At 39.0% G+C, this 17,157-nt stretch overlaps 1 protein-coding gene across 15 annotated transcripts in view; it reads left to right on the top strand.

Annotated features, from left to right (window-relative positions):
* Nucleotides 1-17,157, top strand: part of ank1.L (ankyrin 1 L homeolog) — a 187,507-nt gene that overhangs the window by 76,896 nt on the left and 93,454 nt on the right. For all 15 annotated transcript variants that reach the window (XM_041587082.1, XM_041587076.1, XM_041587075.1 and 12 more), the window contains 2 exons: nt 16,180-16,365; nt 16,647-16,745. In XM_041587082.1, the coding sequence (XP_041443016.1) occupies nt 16,180-16,365; nt 16,647-16,745 (285 nt within the window). The remainder of the gene's footprint in view (nt 1-16,179; nt 16,366-16,646; nt 16,746-17,157) is intronic.

Below are 17,157 nucleotides of genomic sequence, written 5' to 3'. Positions count from 1 at the left end.
TATGGAGTCTGCTTCCTCTACAGTTACGGCAATGTGTTGATTGGTCATGCTTTTCTCTAAAAGATTGTTGCTATGCAAATGTATAAGTCCTATACTACACTACTATACTATAGATACTTAGCATAGGCATGAGTAAAACATTATTGGATGTAATAGCTAAACATTGGGGGTCTAAGACCCTGGATGCTAGAGCACTAAGTGGCACAAAAGCACCTCCCTTAGTGCTCCAGAGTCTGGATGCACTCTGCACATATAGAAAAACAATAGGGCTGGTAGTACGTACAGAGCAGGTGCTCCCTAACTTGCAAGTCTGAATAACACACAATTGCAACCACCATCAACCCAAGACCCATTGAAAAATTAAATAATCGTCCCTAAACTGTCTGACACCCTCTGGTCCCATAGGATGAGGTATATTTCAGTAATTTGACCATATTTTAAGTCAGCTAAAAGATAATTTAAATGGAAATTCAAAGTAGTGGTCATTAAAGAAAGGAGCAGAGTAAGAAATGGTGGGCAATTCACAGGTGGGTGTTTTTTGTATATCGCCAATTGGGCTGTGTTGGTTTTGCTTAAATAATAATATTGAAATGCTATAATAACGGATACATGCAAACATTTTCTTGAAATTTAAAGTGTACATTAGAAGATTGCGAGAAGGTTGTGGCAAAAAGACTCAGAATTTTACATAACATAGGATACTTGGAAAAGAGGTTATGGGAGAGCAGAAATAGAGAGTTCTAGGAAAATAAGAGCAGAAACAAACAGAATGAAGAAAAGATCAATAAAAAAATAGGAATGGATAGAAGCACATAGGAACAGAAAATACTGTAAAAGAAGAAGAAAAACTTACATTAGAGGAGGCAAGCAGGAGGGAAATGACAATAAAATACAAGTGATAGAAGGGATATATTTTATTTATATATTATTATTAATATTTTGTTATAATTTTATATAATGATTGCTCTAATAACCCTTTAAATGCCACAGAATGTAGAATCTATGTTCTGCAGCTTTAAAGGGTTTTGGAACAGAGGAGTGGCTTGTAAAGCCGATCACTCCATTACTACTCATTCCCCAGCCCCTAGGCAAAAAGCCTAGTTTGGGAACAAGTGGCCCCTGAGGCGCAATTGCCCAGGGACCCCAAAGTCAGCAGCAGGCTCGAGCAATGCTGCTGACTGCACCCTCGGGATGATCCTGAGCCTGCCACCCCAGGTTAGTGCCCACCCCAAACACAAAAAAAAACACACACTTATTTTATCAATACACACTTACATTCACACACACATACGATTTTGGGGGATCAGGGGTCACACATATTCACAGCACTCACATGCTTGCACACAACACACAATTTGCCAATACACACTTACATTATTTTGTCTTTTTTTTGCCAGAAAAACTGGTTTATTGCCATTGGCAATATTGTATTGCACTGCACAAAACCTTTTGCTTGTTATTTCGGTGATTATATTGCAATTTCTGTGATTTCGGTGCATTTTTAGCCGTTTTATTGCATGTTTAGCTATTTTATTGCATTTTCAGCTTTGCGTAGGTGTTGTTAGCTTATTTCAGTCCGTAAAACCTATTTGGCCATGCTAAAATATTCAAACTGGAATTCTGACTGCTGATTACAGTAATAGAGGAAAAAAAAACATTGGTTTTTGTGGTTTTGTTGGTTTTTGTGGTTTTGTTGTATTTTAGTGATCTTATTGTATTTCACTCTGTTCTTTGTTACTTAATTTTGCCCATGGAAACTGTGTATGCTATATATCCATATTGGGGGTCTCTGTGCATGACATAGTTTGGTTTATCTATGCATATCAGGCATCAAGCTGTTCAGTAGACCTCTGGTGTTCATATTTAGGATTTGCTTTGTTGGTACGTTACAAAATGGGAGGTATACAATGGGGTAAAATGCAAGCTGTGTTATGATTTTCAGAAATTTCATATAAAGCTTTATGTTTGGCATAGCTTTGCAGTTTGGTAGTTTGCAGTAGAAAGACATATTTACCCATTTTATAGTCATCGGAATGTGTACTTTCTGAAAATATATGTTTTTGTAGAGTTTCCATACTGTTAGGTGGGTATGGCACATAATACACATACTGGTTGCTTATATGGTAGTAGCCAGAGTGTCATACATGAGAATTCATATACACTATTTGGATTTGGGGGTCTCTGTATGCCACATAGTTTGGGAAATCTATGCATATTGGGCATCAAACTGTTTAGTAGACCCCTGACATTCATATTTAGGATGCTTTATGCTGATAATGATACATGGATGATACAATGCTGGAAAGTTGAAGCTTTGAGACAATTTACAGGTATTTCACCAAAACCACCAATTTTGGGAAAGCCTTGTGACTCAGTAGTTTGAAGCAGAAAGGCATGGGTACCTATTTTAGATTCGGTAGAATGTTTACTTTCCAAAAATATATGGGTTTGGGGGGGTAAACATATATTTCTGTGTTTTTACCCCACGAAAAATGCAGTCAATGTGTTGATTTTTCATTAGCTGAAGTTACCCACAGGACTATTTGTCTATTTATGCGCTAACTTCATTTTGGGGCCTCTAAATGCCAGATACTTTGGTAATCCTATGCACAATGGGCACCAAACTGTTTGGAGGACCCCTGGCAATCAAATTTAGGGTGCTTTTACTTGGCACATAATGATACAATTCACTAAAGCCTTGCGACTCCGAAGTTTGGCATAGGTACCCATTTTAGATTTTTTAGAATGTGTACTTTCCAAGAATATATGGTTTAGGGGGTAAACATATATTTCTGTGTTACCCCACAAAAAATGCAGTAAATGTGTTTTTCAGTAGCTGAAGTAAAGTCCTGGACGATTTGGATGCGCTAACTTCATATTGGTGTCTCTAAATGCCAGATACTTTGCACAATGGGCATCAAACTGTTCAGTGGACCCCTGCCAATCATATTCAGGGTGCTTTTTTTTTTTGCTGCTTCACAGAATGGATATTTTATCTGTTTAACTGAGCTTTCATTTTGTGGAAAGAATGAATCCTGTACACGCTTTCAGTCACAAATATCTATTTTGTCATTCAAATCTTGCTTGGCATGCACTAGTTAGTTACACTATTATATATTATGTCCAAGTTTTTTTTAGCATAATTAATTCTGGCTCTACACAAAAGTGCTAAATAAATCTTTTGCAGTAAAAGCTGCTATTTTGTGTGCTCCATCCTACTTCGATTTTGCATATTACATTGGTCAGACTGATGTGGCCTAATCACGAGAGAGAGCAGAAACAGATGGTGGAATTTCGTTAGAACAAACCTACCTTGTCTACACAAAAGTGTGTCTGTTACATGGATGTTATACATTTGTGAGACAGATTGATTGTTAAAATGCACAGAATGGCATTTGTAATATAATGGCACACAGGGCAATTGAAAAAGCAGGGTTACCCCTTGCTACTTTTATTTAAGCGGACGTGCGACGTTTCGGGGTTCCTACCCCTTTCTCAAGCATACATGAAAGGAACCCCGAAACGTCGCACGTCCGCTTAAATAAAAGTAGCAAGGGGTAACCCTGCTTTTTCAATTGCCCTGTGTGCCAGTGTACCTTTTTGGAAGCCTTTACCGAGGGGGTTGCCGAGCCCTCTACCCTGAGCACCGGGCGTCCTTGATTACACTGAGGAGTGTGCTCTGCTTCACCATCCATTTTATTTGTAATATAATGACATCCTTTTGTGCACTAACCAGATTTTGTTCGCATTCTTTAATAGAAATAAGTCTTTTGTTCATTTTTTATCTTTGTATATGGTCACAAATACTTATATACCATGAGAGACATTCATTCTCTGTGCTAGGGATAATTTTGTATACAGAATGGATTTGGGACAAACAGCACCCAATAACGTTCTGACAAGCTTTGATGTTTGATAGTTAGGAGTAGAGAGACATAGTTACCAATTTTGGAATCAGCAGAATGTGTACTTTTAAAAAAATGGTTGTCTGGTAAACAGGTTTGGACTGGGGGGCCCAGGGCCCACCGGGATTGCTGTCCAGGGCCCCCTCCAGACCCCCTGTCCCCTATCTGTGACGCACGCGCATGTGCGCATAGAACCGCAGAGCATGCATGCGCACACAGAGCCACATGGAGTCACACATATGCGCCAGGAGCCGCAAGGCGCGCATTCGCATCCGGAGCCGCGCCGTTTTCTGCCTTTGAAAAATTGGTAATATACTGCCAAATCTCCCTAAATCAATACATATCTGGCACGGTTGAGAGACATGATGCTTTCCAAATCAGTTGCGTAAAATGAAATATTTTTTGGTATAAATTTATATAATTATGAAAATAATTTTTATTTTCTTGGTATTTAGCACTATAAATCTTTTTGCAGGGGTGGTAATACATGAAATCTCAGGCAGATTTAGAAAGCTCAGGTATAGTTTTTTTATGTAAACTAAAGGTTTCCCTCAGAAGATGCCCCTAAAGCGAGAGAGCACAAAATGTTTTGAAAACGTCTGGTATTTTCCAGTAACCAAAATGCCAAATTCTGGTAGCACTTAAAGGGTTAAAAACATTTATTGTTGACTCCTTTATCAATAATAATAGTATAATATAATAGTGCATATATTACATTTACATACAGACATATATACTGTGTGCATGATAAATATATACAATATAAATACAAAATAGAATATAGAAAAAACATAACTAGGAATTAATTCAAAAATATATCTTTATTTATATACAATTGGATGTATAAAAATACATGTATAAATATAAAAAGAGAAAATATACAAATTCAAGACAGTTCTGTGCATGGTCTACACTGGTGATGTACCGTATATACTCGAGTATAAGCTGACCCGAGTATAAGCCGAGGTACCTAATTTTACCTATGAAAACTGGGAAAACGTATTGACTCTAGTATAAGCCTAGACACAACTACAGCCCTGTCTCCCAGCAGCGTACATTCTGCCAAAGTGACCCCCCCCAGCGATCAACTAGACTTCTTTGCAAAGTTGATGGTGACAGAGAATTGCCAAATGGATTACTGTGTGCATTGTCCCACTGTCCCACTACCATTTGCAGAGGGTGCTGTGTGATATTGCCATCACTGTTAGTTTTTAATATAACCAACAGAGGGCGCTGTGTGATATTGCAGTCACTGTTATTCTTTCATATAACCAACAGAGGGCGCTGTGTGATATTGCAGTCACTGTTATTCTTTCATATAACCAACAGATGGCGCTGTGTGATATTGCAGTCACTGTTATTCTTTCATATAACCAACAGATGGCGCTGTGTTATATTGCAGTCACTGTTATTCTTTCATATAACCAACAGAGGGCACACTGTTATTCTTTCATATAACCAACAGAGGGCGCTGTGTGATATTGCAGTCACTGTTATTCTTTCATATAACCAACACAGGGCGCACTGTTATTCTTTCATATAACGAACAGAGGGCGCACTGTTATTCTTTCATATAACCAACAGATGGCACTGTCATTTTGCAGTCACTGTTATTCTTTCATATAACCAACAGAGGGCATTGTGGGATATATTGCAGTCTCTCCCCAAGTGAACTGTTGGTATAGGAATGATTAAAAGTGACTGCAATCTCAGCTACTGCCCACTTACCCGAGTATAAGCCGAGATAGACTTTTTCAGCACATTTTGGATGCTGAAAAACTCGGCTTATACTCGAGTATATACGGTATAAATATTTGCATAATCCCAACTTTCTCAGAATTCCCCTTCTAAATCCACCTTTTTGCAGTTTAATATAGCACTAAGAACCTCCTGTAAATAATTAAGAATTTATCTATATAAAAATCTTGCTCTCGCCTGGAGACTACAAGTTGAAATTTAAAATGTTGAAGCTCCACTTCTTAGTTCCCTGTTGTGCGCGGTATGGTATTATGCCACACAAACGCCGTGTCCTGTGTCACCAAACCCAGGGCTGCCATCAAGGGGGCACAGGTGTTACAAGTGAACCAGGCCCGGGCCTGAAGGGGGGCCCGGCAGCGTTGAAGTTTTCGAAAAAACCGAAGCCACAAAATAGCCGAAGTCAAAGTCCCAAAGAGCCGAAAAGACCCTAAGTCAGAAGAACAGCCGTAATTCAAGTCCTGAAGCGATGTAAAGACCCAAAGTCACAAAAGGAGGTGAAGTTGAAGTTCTGAAGCCACGAGTTCAATTCCTCTGAACACCAATGTGTTTCTTTTTTATTTTTTTTAATCCCCTGGCCACCAATGTGTTATTTTAATACTCCATAGGCCCCTGCCACCAGTGTTTTTTTAAAAAATGTTCTTTTGGTTTTTAACTTATAGGGGGACCGTGGTCCCCAATAGCTTTTTATAACTTGTGTGTGGGGGGTTACCTTTTTTACAGCTGATATCTGTGTGGTCTTTTAACTGTAAGGGGGGCCCTGGGTGCAATGTTTTTTAAAAAATATTCTTTAGGGCCCCAATTTTTTTTTTAACCAAAAATTTTGTTGTACGGGCCCTGTGATTTTTAATGGTGGCCCTGACCACACCTAATCTTCCAGCGGGACTCTAAGCGTTTTGCACTGTGTACTTTCTCAAGGATGCCCTCTGGGAGTTCTGGATAGCTTAAATACCCTCATCACCCTAACCCTTTACTTCTAATGAATGGGACTACATCTCCAATCATAGTTTCAGCTAAGTTCTGTGCCAGGAAAACATTCCTATATAGATATGTAGTGTTTTATGCCACTAGTTCTATGTGCATGAAATCCATATGATTAAAGCTGGGATTGTGCAGTTGTCTCTATACTTTCATGATGTGCGTAATTTTTGAACAGTCAGAATCAAGGTCTCGGTCTTAGTTATAGACTGATGAATTATAGAGAGGTTTTGATGGGTTTCCGCAAGTGGTGAAGATTGAAGTATGCTTGCAGGGAGAATGAAATTTCGTTTACTTTTACATCAAAATAAATGGACACATATTACATTTATTTTATTACATGGGCCCTGCCATACAGAAATCAAAATAATATGAATTAACCAGAACTCATCATAGCACCCCTCTGTTTTACGACACCCCAAAGTACCTGGTTATTTCTGGATGATGATAGCTGTTGGCATCTCTGCCATCTTCTTTTTTTTCTTCTTCTTTATACGATATGCCGCAATAAAGAAAAATACCGCTCCTATCACTGCCACTACTGGCATAATTGTCATAGCAAACTGCATACTCTTCGGCTTAGTGGTTTTAGGAAAGATCTTCATTAATGCTTCAGAGACCTGGCAGAAATAAGATTTCACTGCAGATTAGGTGCGAACTAAATCTAACAACAGAATTTGAAAATGTCCTATTCACTAGACCCTACAATAGAAAGGATAACAGACGCTACTTACCTTTTCAATTAATAATAAAGGCCCGATAATTCCGAACAGCTTACCGTAGTTTAGAATAGCTCCATAACATTGGTTGTCTTACGTCGTTTTGGACTCACTCAGTCCTGGAGAGAGAAGACAAAGTGTTAGGATCATCTACCATTGATTATTTTCAGAAGCACTTAAAGGCCAAAAAGACACATTACAGGAGCTACAGAGCCCTTAATTCATTTCTATAGGAAATAAGGAACAAGAAAAAAAATGACCGGGATAAATAGTTTGAAGGTAAAATATAGTACAGTAAAGTTTACGCTACCAGTTGCATTTTAAGTTTCGGGACTTGGCATATAGCTTCAAATACTACAGCGATGGCAATGAAAGCCTGAAAAAATGAAGAGTAAGAAAAATTGACAATTAATATAAGCTAATTTCTTATAAATGGCAGAATATTCATAACAGGAGAAATCCATGTTCATTGTTATATATTAGGTCCTCTAATTCTATAGCCACAAAGAACAGACTGATAATACTCACATAGGCAATGGCAAAGTTGATCTTTGGTAAAACTATAAAGAGCATTAAGATGGGGGCACAGAGGATGAGCCCTATTCCACACAATACTGCATCTGCTTCAGGATGACTCTTCTTATAACGCTTGCTGAATTCTGTGCCAATAATAAGGCCTATTAGATTTGTTGCACAATTGATGACTCCATAGAACATGCTAGGAAAACAAAAAGAACATAAAAAAAAGAGAACATTAACCAGAGTAATTTTTTGGCAAATCAGCAATGCAGAAAACTGTAAGGTTTTGTTTAACTTTCAAATCAACCTCAGTTATCGGTTTTCAATGTATATAAAATATGTTACTGCTAAAGTCTTGTATCTAGTGAAAAAGTATCTCGTAAAAAATAAACAAAACATTTTTGCCCATAGACTTCAACGCATTTCGGCAGGTCAGATTTAAACAGGTCAGATTAGCCCATCACTACTTGTATCAACCCTGGCCTAAACCACTGGTCATTACCAAGTTATTTTGCCTGTTTAGAAAATCTGAATAGTACTACTGATACAGGTATCTTACATGAAGGGGGGATCTTAGACATATATCATAATGCTTTGCAACTTTACAAGTTATTGGTCAATAATCTAGGACAAATTGCCAGGTTTTCTGGGTTAAAGGGAAAAAATGAACCAGTGGCAGTGACATATTTACACAGGGCTCCTTTACTAGACACCTGATAGGCAACTTCCCCAGGCTGTAAGGGTCCCCTATGTTGCTGCATAGTCTGTATGTCTGTACAAGAGTTGGAAATAGTTCACTGTAGGTAATGGGATACACAATAAAACATCTAACTTTACTTAATAAGAGCAGAATTTACTTGTTGTCATAGTTGCAGCCTGTGGTCAAACAAGTTGTCTTGATATGTAGCTCTTTCCGGGTTTCTTTAAATAATTTGTTGACCCATGAAATGTTTGCACCATATACAAAAGCATAGCATAAAACGCCAGCTGTGAAGGTGAGAAAGCTACAACTGAAAGAGGAGAGTTCACGTTAGTGACCAACAGGTTTTTTTTATAGTTAACTTTAAGTTATTTCTATCAAGTTAAAGTTTTGATACTTTATTTAATGTGAAGAGACACCTACTTGGTCAGCAATTTCTTTAGGTCAGAAAAGCAGGAACAGTCTAATTCAAGATTGGCATCTTCATCTTCCTCTTCATCCATGCCTTCAGGTTCCTTCATGATTATTATGGCCAGCACCAGACCAAACAAGCCAAGTGCTGGAGTTGTCTATATTAGAATGAATACACTTGTTAGTAAACACTTACAATCCATATCAAGCACTAGAATAACAGAATTATCCCTGGGTCATACCATATAGATGGTTGTAGAGTTACTTTCTCGGCTTATATTTAACTATGTACTGCCATTAAATTAGACCATTAGTCCATAAGGGGTGCCATGTTTCTGTTTTGTTTTAGTGGCTTTAGTAGTTAAATAAACTTTATTGCCCAGGATGAGAAACATTTTTCCATTTACAGAAGCTGTGCTATAAACTGTGATTTTTATATCATATATTTCAATATACTACAAAACTGAAACCCATTATATAATATTCCCTACTATACATATTGAACTTCCTTAGTTTGAAAAAATGCAACTTTTTTTGTTTTACATAACGCCAGTGTTGAGACGCCAAATCAAGTATTGTTGTTCCATAGACGCGAGCAAACACACTGTAATAGAAGGACAGCAAATTATACAGGAATAAGTATCAATGTATATTGTAATTATTTAAATCAGTGGATGAGGTAAAGGCCTCACATGCATTCATGAGAGGAGACTTTAGGAATTCAGTGGTAAAATGAGTTTGCAACATATAAACACCTAATATTATTATTATTAACGTATTTATATAGCGCCAACATATTGCATATCGGGTATAATCTACTACTTACCAGCAAAATGCTTTACTGCAGGTATATAAACCTAGCACGTCCTCTTCTCAGGATGGAAAAGATCAGCAATCACTAAAGGAACCGTGGCTAAGCAGCTTTCTGCCATTGCAGCCACAAATAGTCGCGTGATCGTGAAGAGCCAGAAACCCTAGAGTTGGGAAAGATAAAAAACAAATTGAGCACTTTATTAAGAGTCACACTGAATAACAAGATTCAGACTTATGCAAATAAGTCAAGTGGGGTCAATTCTATCTAAACCTTAACTTTACATCAGCTAACTCTGCTCCTGAATGGCTCAGTCAGGGGAGCTTCTGACTCCCCCGTGCTTAAGGCAGGTGGTAAGGGGAGGATTTGTCAAAATAATGTTAAAATGGTAGAAAACATTTGTGAAATTTACAGAAAGTAAAGTAAGTTGAATGAATAGCAAATAAGCACATACCGTATATACTCGAGTATAAGTCGAGTTTTTCAGTCCCCAAAATATGCTGAAAAACTCTACCTCGGCTTATACTCGGGTCAAGCGCAAAATCGGTCACCGCGTCTAAGAATAGTCGCCAGGCGCCTAAGAATAGTCGCCGGCGTCCAAGAATGGTCGCCGGCATCCAAAAACGAGACGCCAGCACCTCCAATGGGAGCAGAAACCCTCAATTTTTTGATTGGAACTTACCAGAAGCTGCTGCATTTCTCACCCTCAGCTTATACTCGAGTCAATAAGCTTTCCCAGTTTTTGGAGGTAAAATTAGGTACCTCGGCTTATACTCGGGACGGCTTATACTCGAGTATATACAGTAGTTACCTGCTGGGGGATAAATGTGCATCCAAAGGAGAAAAAGGAATACAAGAATAGCCCAACGCACGTTACCATCTTACGATTATAGCGAGATATGGCACAGGTTAGAAACGCTGTTGGGGGAAAAACATGATTATGAGTGACAGAGAGACTGACTCACGTGTAACAGTAGGCTAGGTAAATATGGGTTAAATAACAGCTGCCCCCAAAAAGTTTCACATTAAAGGGATCCTGTCATCGGAAAACATGTTTTTTTCAAAAAATAGTGCTACTCCAGCAGAATTCTGCACTGAAATCCATTTCTCAAAAGAGCAAACAGATTTTTTTATATTCAATTTTGAAATCTGACATGGGGCTAGACATATTGTCAATTTCCCAGCTGCCCCAAGTCATGTGACTTGTGCCTGCACTTTAGGAGAGAAATGCTTTCTGGCAGGCTGCTGTTTTTCCCTTCTCAATGTCTCAGTGGGACATGGGTTTTTACTATTGAGTGCTGTTCTTAGAGCTACCAGGCAGCTGTTATCTTGTGTTAGGGAGCTGCTATCTGGTTACCTTCCCATTGTTCTTTTGTTTGGCTGCTGGGGGGAAAAAGGGAGGGGGGTGATATCACTCCAACTTGCAGTACAGCAGTAAAGAGTGATTGAAGTTTATCAGAGCACAAGTCACATGACTTGGGGCAGCTGGGAAATTGACAATATGTCTATGTGAATATAAAAAAATCTGTTTGCTCTTTTGAGAAATGGATTTCAGTGCAGAATTCTGCTGGAGCAGCACTATTAACTGATTCATTTTGATTTTTTTTCCATGACAGTATCCCTTTAAGATATTATGGGGGTTATGTAATATAAGGGCAAAGTTTCCTACAATCAGGGTTGGACTGGGTCTGTAGGAAACCGGGAGCCTTGGACCCTCAGCTTGACGCTGGTTACAGTTATAATGGCCTATAGCAACCAATCAAAAAGTAGCTTTTACTGGTTACCTGGGCAAAAATGCCTTTTATTTCATATGCGGAGTTAAAAAGAAAACACAGAGAGTGGCCTTACAGACAGATATACAGAATAAAATGAAAAGTTTTGTCATACCTATAATTGTTAATGATGATGTCACTTCCACGTTCTGATAGGCTTTTTTTATAATTGGCAGAATAGCCATAAAATGAGACAAAAAGAAGACATTTTTAATACAGATGCTCAGGACCACCGTGGGTCATTAAGTAGCATCCCCATTACCTGTTCTCCCACCCAAAACCCCAGAAGGGACATTTCTCTAGTGTAGATAGTGTTATGGTGCTTTCATGTATTAAGTTTTAATGCTAAGAACATGGGAAGTTTGTTTATAAAAATTTCCTCCAGGCTAGCAAATAAGTCTTCCAGCAGGCAGCCTTTTGCTACCCTGAGAAATTGTCATCCTTATAACCTTGTCTTATGGGAGCAATATGCTTTATTAATAAAAAACGGATAGATATACAAGCTAATGAAAAATCTATGTCTTACAAATGGTGAAGAGTGAATTTTCTCACCAGGCATGGGTTTGCGCATTTCACTATCTGTAAATCTTTTCACAAAACGGCGACAAAAAAAAGTCGCGGCAAGAATAAAGCCCCCATTGGCTTTAATGCATTTGGACAAAAATGTCGGCAAGACAAAATAGTCAGTACAAGAAAAACCGCCCATTTGGAGTGAGAAAAAAAAGTTGCGTCTCAAAAAACAATTTATCGCCTAGCCTATTGACTTTAATGCGTTATGCAAGTTTTCTGCAGACAAATTCACTAAAATGATTGTAGTCATTGATTACAGAAATGTAGCCTGTAAATGATAACCTTATACACAGTGATTATGGAGCAATTGGGGGTTATGATATCCTTAGATTTTATAGTGGGGGGAACATAATGCAGCAAGCATAGATACAGTAACTGGACAGTGATGAATAAACCTGATTAAGTCAAAAGATTTGTCCTAATACAGTCACATCACACACACTGAGCACTAACTTGGTTGAACTGCTTACCCAGATATATATACTGGTCCAAAACGGACACAAAATGTTAACTCAAAGGTGAACAACCCCTTTAAAGGGGAACTATTATAAAAATGAAAATGCAATATAAACGTCATCTTAGTAAAATGAGAAAATGTCTAAATCAAGTGTGATTACTGCAAAATAATAGTCCCATTCCTAATTAGGAAACCAAAAGAGAAGTGTTATTTATTTATAATGTTAAGATAAATTCTACCATGTGGTCTAAATTGCCCTGCTTTTGAAATTCAGATGTGTGACATGTTCTTCACATAGCACTTCCTTTTCTTTCATGGCTAGCCTTTTAATAAGCACCTGTCTGTTCCTCTTTTAAAGGGAAACTCCATCCAAAAAAATCTGATACAATAAAATAAAATATGATTGTATTATGTTTATGCTCTGGACATCACAAGGAAATGTTTAGAAATACAGATCATTTCACCTTTGCAAGCACCAAATCAAATCTACATCTCTAAAACTCAGTGTAGACGGCTTATAAAATATATAAAATAATCTGCATATGGAAATGACAGGCATGAGAAGCAAATGTGTGTGCTCTGCAATAACAATCACAGGCGCAGTGCCATTTTTGAATGCTCAGTACTGTTTAATGCACTGTGGCCTTTACAAGTATTGATTTTGGAGACATATATATTGAATTCGGGGGTCTTTCTTTCTCCCAGGGGGTGCATGTAATTTGTCTATAATCTGAGGGAGGTCAGACATGTAGGGGTATATTTATCAAAGAGTGAAGTTAATAGTGAAGTTCTGCCACTAGAGTTAAATCCCGCCACTCTCCATTCATTTCTATGGGATTTTTATAGGCGTATTTATCAAAGGTTGAACTTTCACTTTCACCCATTGATAAATACGCCTTTCAAAATCCCATAGAAATGAATTGAGAGCTGCGAAATTTCACTCTAGTGGCGGAACTTCACTCTTTGATAAATTTAGCCCAATAGCTTACAACTGCCCCCTGCATCCTCTGCAATCTGCTGGGAGTTGAAGTTTACAACAGCTAGAGTGCAATAGGGCTGTTTTAATAAACTAGGTGCTAAAGTGCACCAGTGCAGATGCCAATGGCAACCAGCCTGATCTTTGTTTTCATTTCCAAAATGATAGTAAACTGATCAAAACAAATCTCTGATTGGTTGCAACGTTGCAGCTATGTTTGTGAATGAGTTTTGTATTGCAGGGTAGCCTCTAATTTCTTAATCATACAGTGTCTTGTCTTTTTGCTGGGTATATGCAAATTTATCTGAATATGAAAGTGGAAGATTAATGGGCTCAAAGCAATCATACAGATTAAAGAACATTGCGACCAAGTGCCCAGTTCAATAGTCACTAAACTTATTACCTTGATTTTTTTTAGCTATTTCTCTCCAGACCAGCATTTCTCTCATGAACCATCTTGTTCATTTATTTGTTTTACAAGGACATGCATCTCTACACATTACGTTTTTAATGTCACACTGTTTTGTACTAATGTTAAAATAAGATAAGATCATAGGGATTTCAGAAGCAGAAGCATAAGCAGTAGAGGGCACCCAAGCAACTTGAGTCTCCTGGTGCTCTATGGCTGGCAAGTTCAAATTACACCACTGGCCACATTTATTCCAGGGCCAAAGCATGTAAACAAGCAGGGTCATATTGGGCCCGGCTCTTGTGCTAGCCCAGAAACGCTCCCTATGGAGGGTTGTGGCTTGGGGGGGGTCGTGGCTGGGGGCCCAGTCCGACGCTACAAGCATAAAAAAGGGCATTAACTCAAGGGATGAAAACATAATTATGCCTCTTTATAGGTCCCTGGTAAGGCCTCATCTGGAGTATTCAGTGCAGTTTTGGACTCCAGTCCTTAAGAGGGATATAAATGAGCTTTTGCTTTTGTTGAGCATAAACAGTATGAAAACTGAATACTAAAGTATAAAGGTTTATTACACACTGCTTGCATTATACAAGATAACAAACAAATAATCCACTAACATTCTTGGATATCATACCACCCATAATAATTATTATTATTAACATGTATCAACCAGTACCGCTACAAAAAGTGAGGAAGGTCCTGCACAAAAAAAGCTTACAATCTAAAGGGGAAGGGAATGAGACACAAGGTGTGGAAGTGCGCAAGATCAGAAATAAGCGGGTGAGAGATGTAGCATATGGCATTGCATTTGGTAACTAAACAGAGTGAGGGTAAGCTTCTCTAAATAAGTGTGTTTTAAGAGATCTTTTGAAAGCAGAAAAGTTGGGCATTAGTTGGACAGACCATGGGAGAGTTTTCCAGAGGAGAGGTGCATCCCTTGCAAAGTCTTGATCATGTGAGGAGGTAATGAGAGAAGAGTTGAGTAGCAGGTCAGTAGAGGAGCATAGTAAGTGGTTGGGTGAGTATATAGAGATGAGTTCAGAGATGTAGTATGGGACAGAGTTATGAAGTGCTTTGAATTTCAAGGTTATTAGTTTGAATTTAATTCTGAAAGGTAGTGGAAACCAGTGCAGGGATTGGCAGAGTGGCATGGTAGAGGAGGAGCGGTTGCTGAGGTGTATAAGCCTGGCCGTAGTGATCATTATGGAGAGTTACAGTAATCTCAATGTGATATGATGAGAGAGTGAATAAGAAATTTGGCTACATCTTGGATGATAAATTATCGTATTTTGGATATGTTTCTTAGGTGATAGTGACATGGTTTAATAAGTGACTGGATATGAGGAGTGAAGGACAGGGCAGAATCTAGGATAATCCCAAGGCCTCTAGAGACGGGGTGATCATAGGTGTCCGCAGGAGGGGGCAACTGCACCACCCTGAATTCTCCAGCTAGTTCCAACAATACATTAAACTTCCCTTCCCAAGGAAAGCCTTGATTAGGTTACCTTATGCATTGTCATAAATTGGTTCATCTTCAGTGGAATCAGGGGAGCTCCGTCAATGAGTCGAGCTGAGCAACTCACCCCAGATGGCAGCACCAGGGGGGCGGCAAAAAGCCACTCCTGTGCCTTTAAGAGCCTAATTTCCATTTTATAAACAGGAAATTCGGCTTTACTAGTGCGAGAGATCGATACTGCGCTCTCCTCACTAGTGTTGCTGCCTCCCCCTGGAAAGGTAAGCGGGTGGGGGGGCGGCATTACATGAGCCGCCTCAGGCGGCTCTTTCCTGCAAAACGGCTCTGAGTGGAATGCTACACTATGTATTAGTTTACTTGTTCCCCCCTGGAGAATTTTCTGTGGGGGTGATAGTGGAATTATTAACTACGGGGGTTAGGGGTGTTAGTAGGGGGAAACAGAACCATTTCAATTTTAAAGAGGTTTAATTTAAGGTAGCATTGCGACATCCAAGAAGAGATAGCGGACAGGCAGGAGGAGACCTGAGTTTAAGAGCTATGGATTGAGATCAGGAGAGAAGAGACATTTCTGAGTATCATCAGCATAGAGTTGTTATTGGAATGCATTCTGTTACACATTACCCATCTCTCTGGGGACTTGCACTCTCTTCCTACAATTCTATATGTCATCTACAGTATTATTACTGATCCAATCCATTGTTTTATATGTCTCCTTATGCACAGGACGGCTTCACTCCACTGGCTGTAGCTCTGCAACAGGGCCACGAGAATGTGGTTGCTTACCTAATCAGTTACGGGATGAAAGGGAAAGTACGACTCCCGGCGCTGCATATTGCGGCTCGAAATGACGACACGCGGACGGCTGCTGTCCTTCTGCAAAATGACCCCAATGCAGATGTGCTATCAAAGGTCAGGGGATGTGATGACTTTAATGTCACATAAGTACTGAGTTGTGTTGATAGACCTGTTTATACTGTAGCATGCTATCAAGTGCTGTTGTATCAATACAATGTTGTTGAATTACTGGCACAGGTACAATCACTGAGAGATCTGGTGGGCTAGCTACATTTCCCAGCACAGCCTAACAACTAACATCTGAACTAGCATAGTTGTGGCGACTGGTATCAGTCTGTAATTGTGATACAACTGGTGATATGTTGCACTTGTGACATTGTGTGATTGTGTTACAGACAGGATTCACGCCACTGCACATTGCCGCACACTACGAGAATCTTAATGTTGCGCAGCTACTGCTGAATCGAGGAGCAAACGTTAATTTCACTCCTCAGGTAAGAAACCATAGGCTGATCCATATATCTGCCCCTCTTACTTTCTAACCCCACTGCAAATGAAATACAGGCAAGGTTCCTGTTATCCAGAATGCACAGGGACCTGGGGTTTTCCAGATAAGGGATCTTTGCATAATTTGGATTTCCGTACCTTAAGTCTACCAAAAAATACTTTAAACATTAAATGAACCCAATAAGATGTGTTTGCCTTCAATAAGCTTGAATTATACCTTAGTTGGGATCCAGTACAAGGTACTATTTGATTATTACAGAGAAAATGAAATCATTTTTAAAAATGTCATTATTTGATTAAAATGAAGTCGATTGGACATGGCCTTGGAACTTTCTGAATAACAGGTTTCTGGTTAAAGAGATCCCACACCAGTATGTCGGTCCATTCTCCCTTAGGGCA

Source organism: Xenopus laevis, chromosome 3L (assembly GCF_017654675.1).
Source record: "Xenopus laevis strain J_2021 chromosome 3L, Xenopus_laevis_v10.1, whole genome shotgun sequence".
NCBI classification, from domain to species: domain Eukaryota; kingdom Metazoa; phylum Chordata; class Amphibia; order Anura; family Pipidae; genus Xenopus; species Xenopus laevis.
Note: the sequence above shows the minus strand (reverse complement) of the source record. Positions and strands in the feature narration are given on the sequence as shown.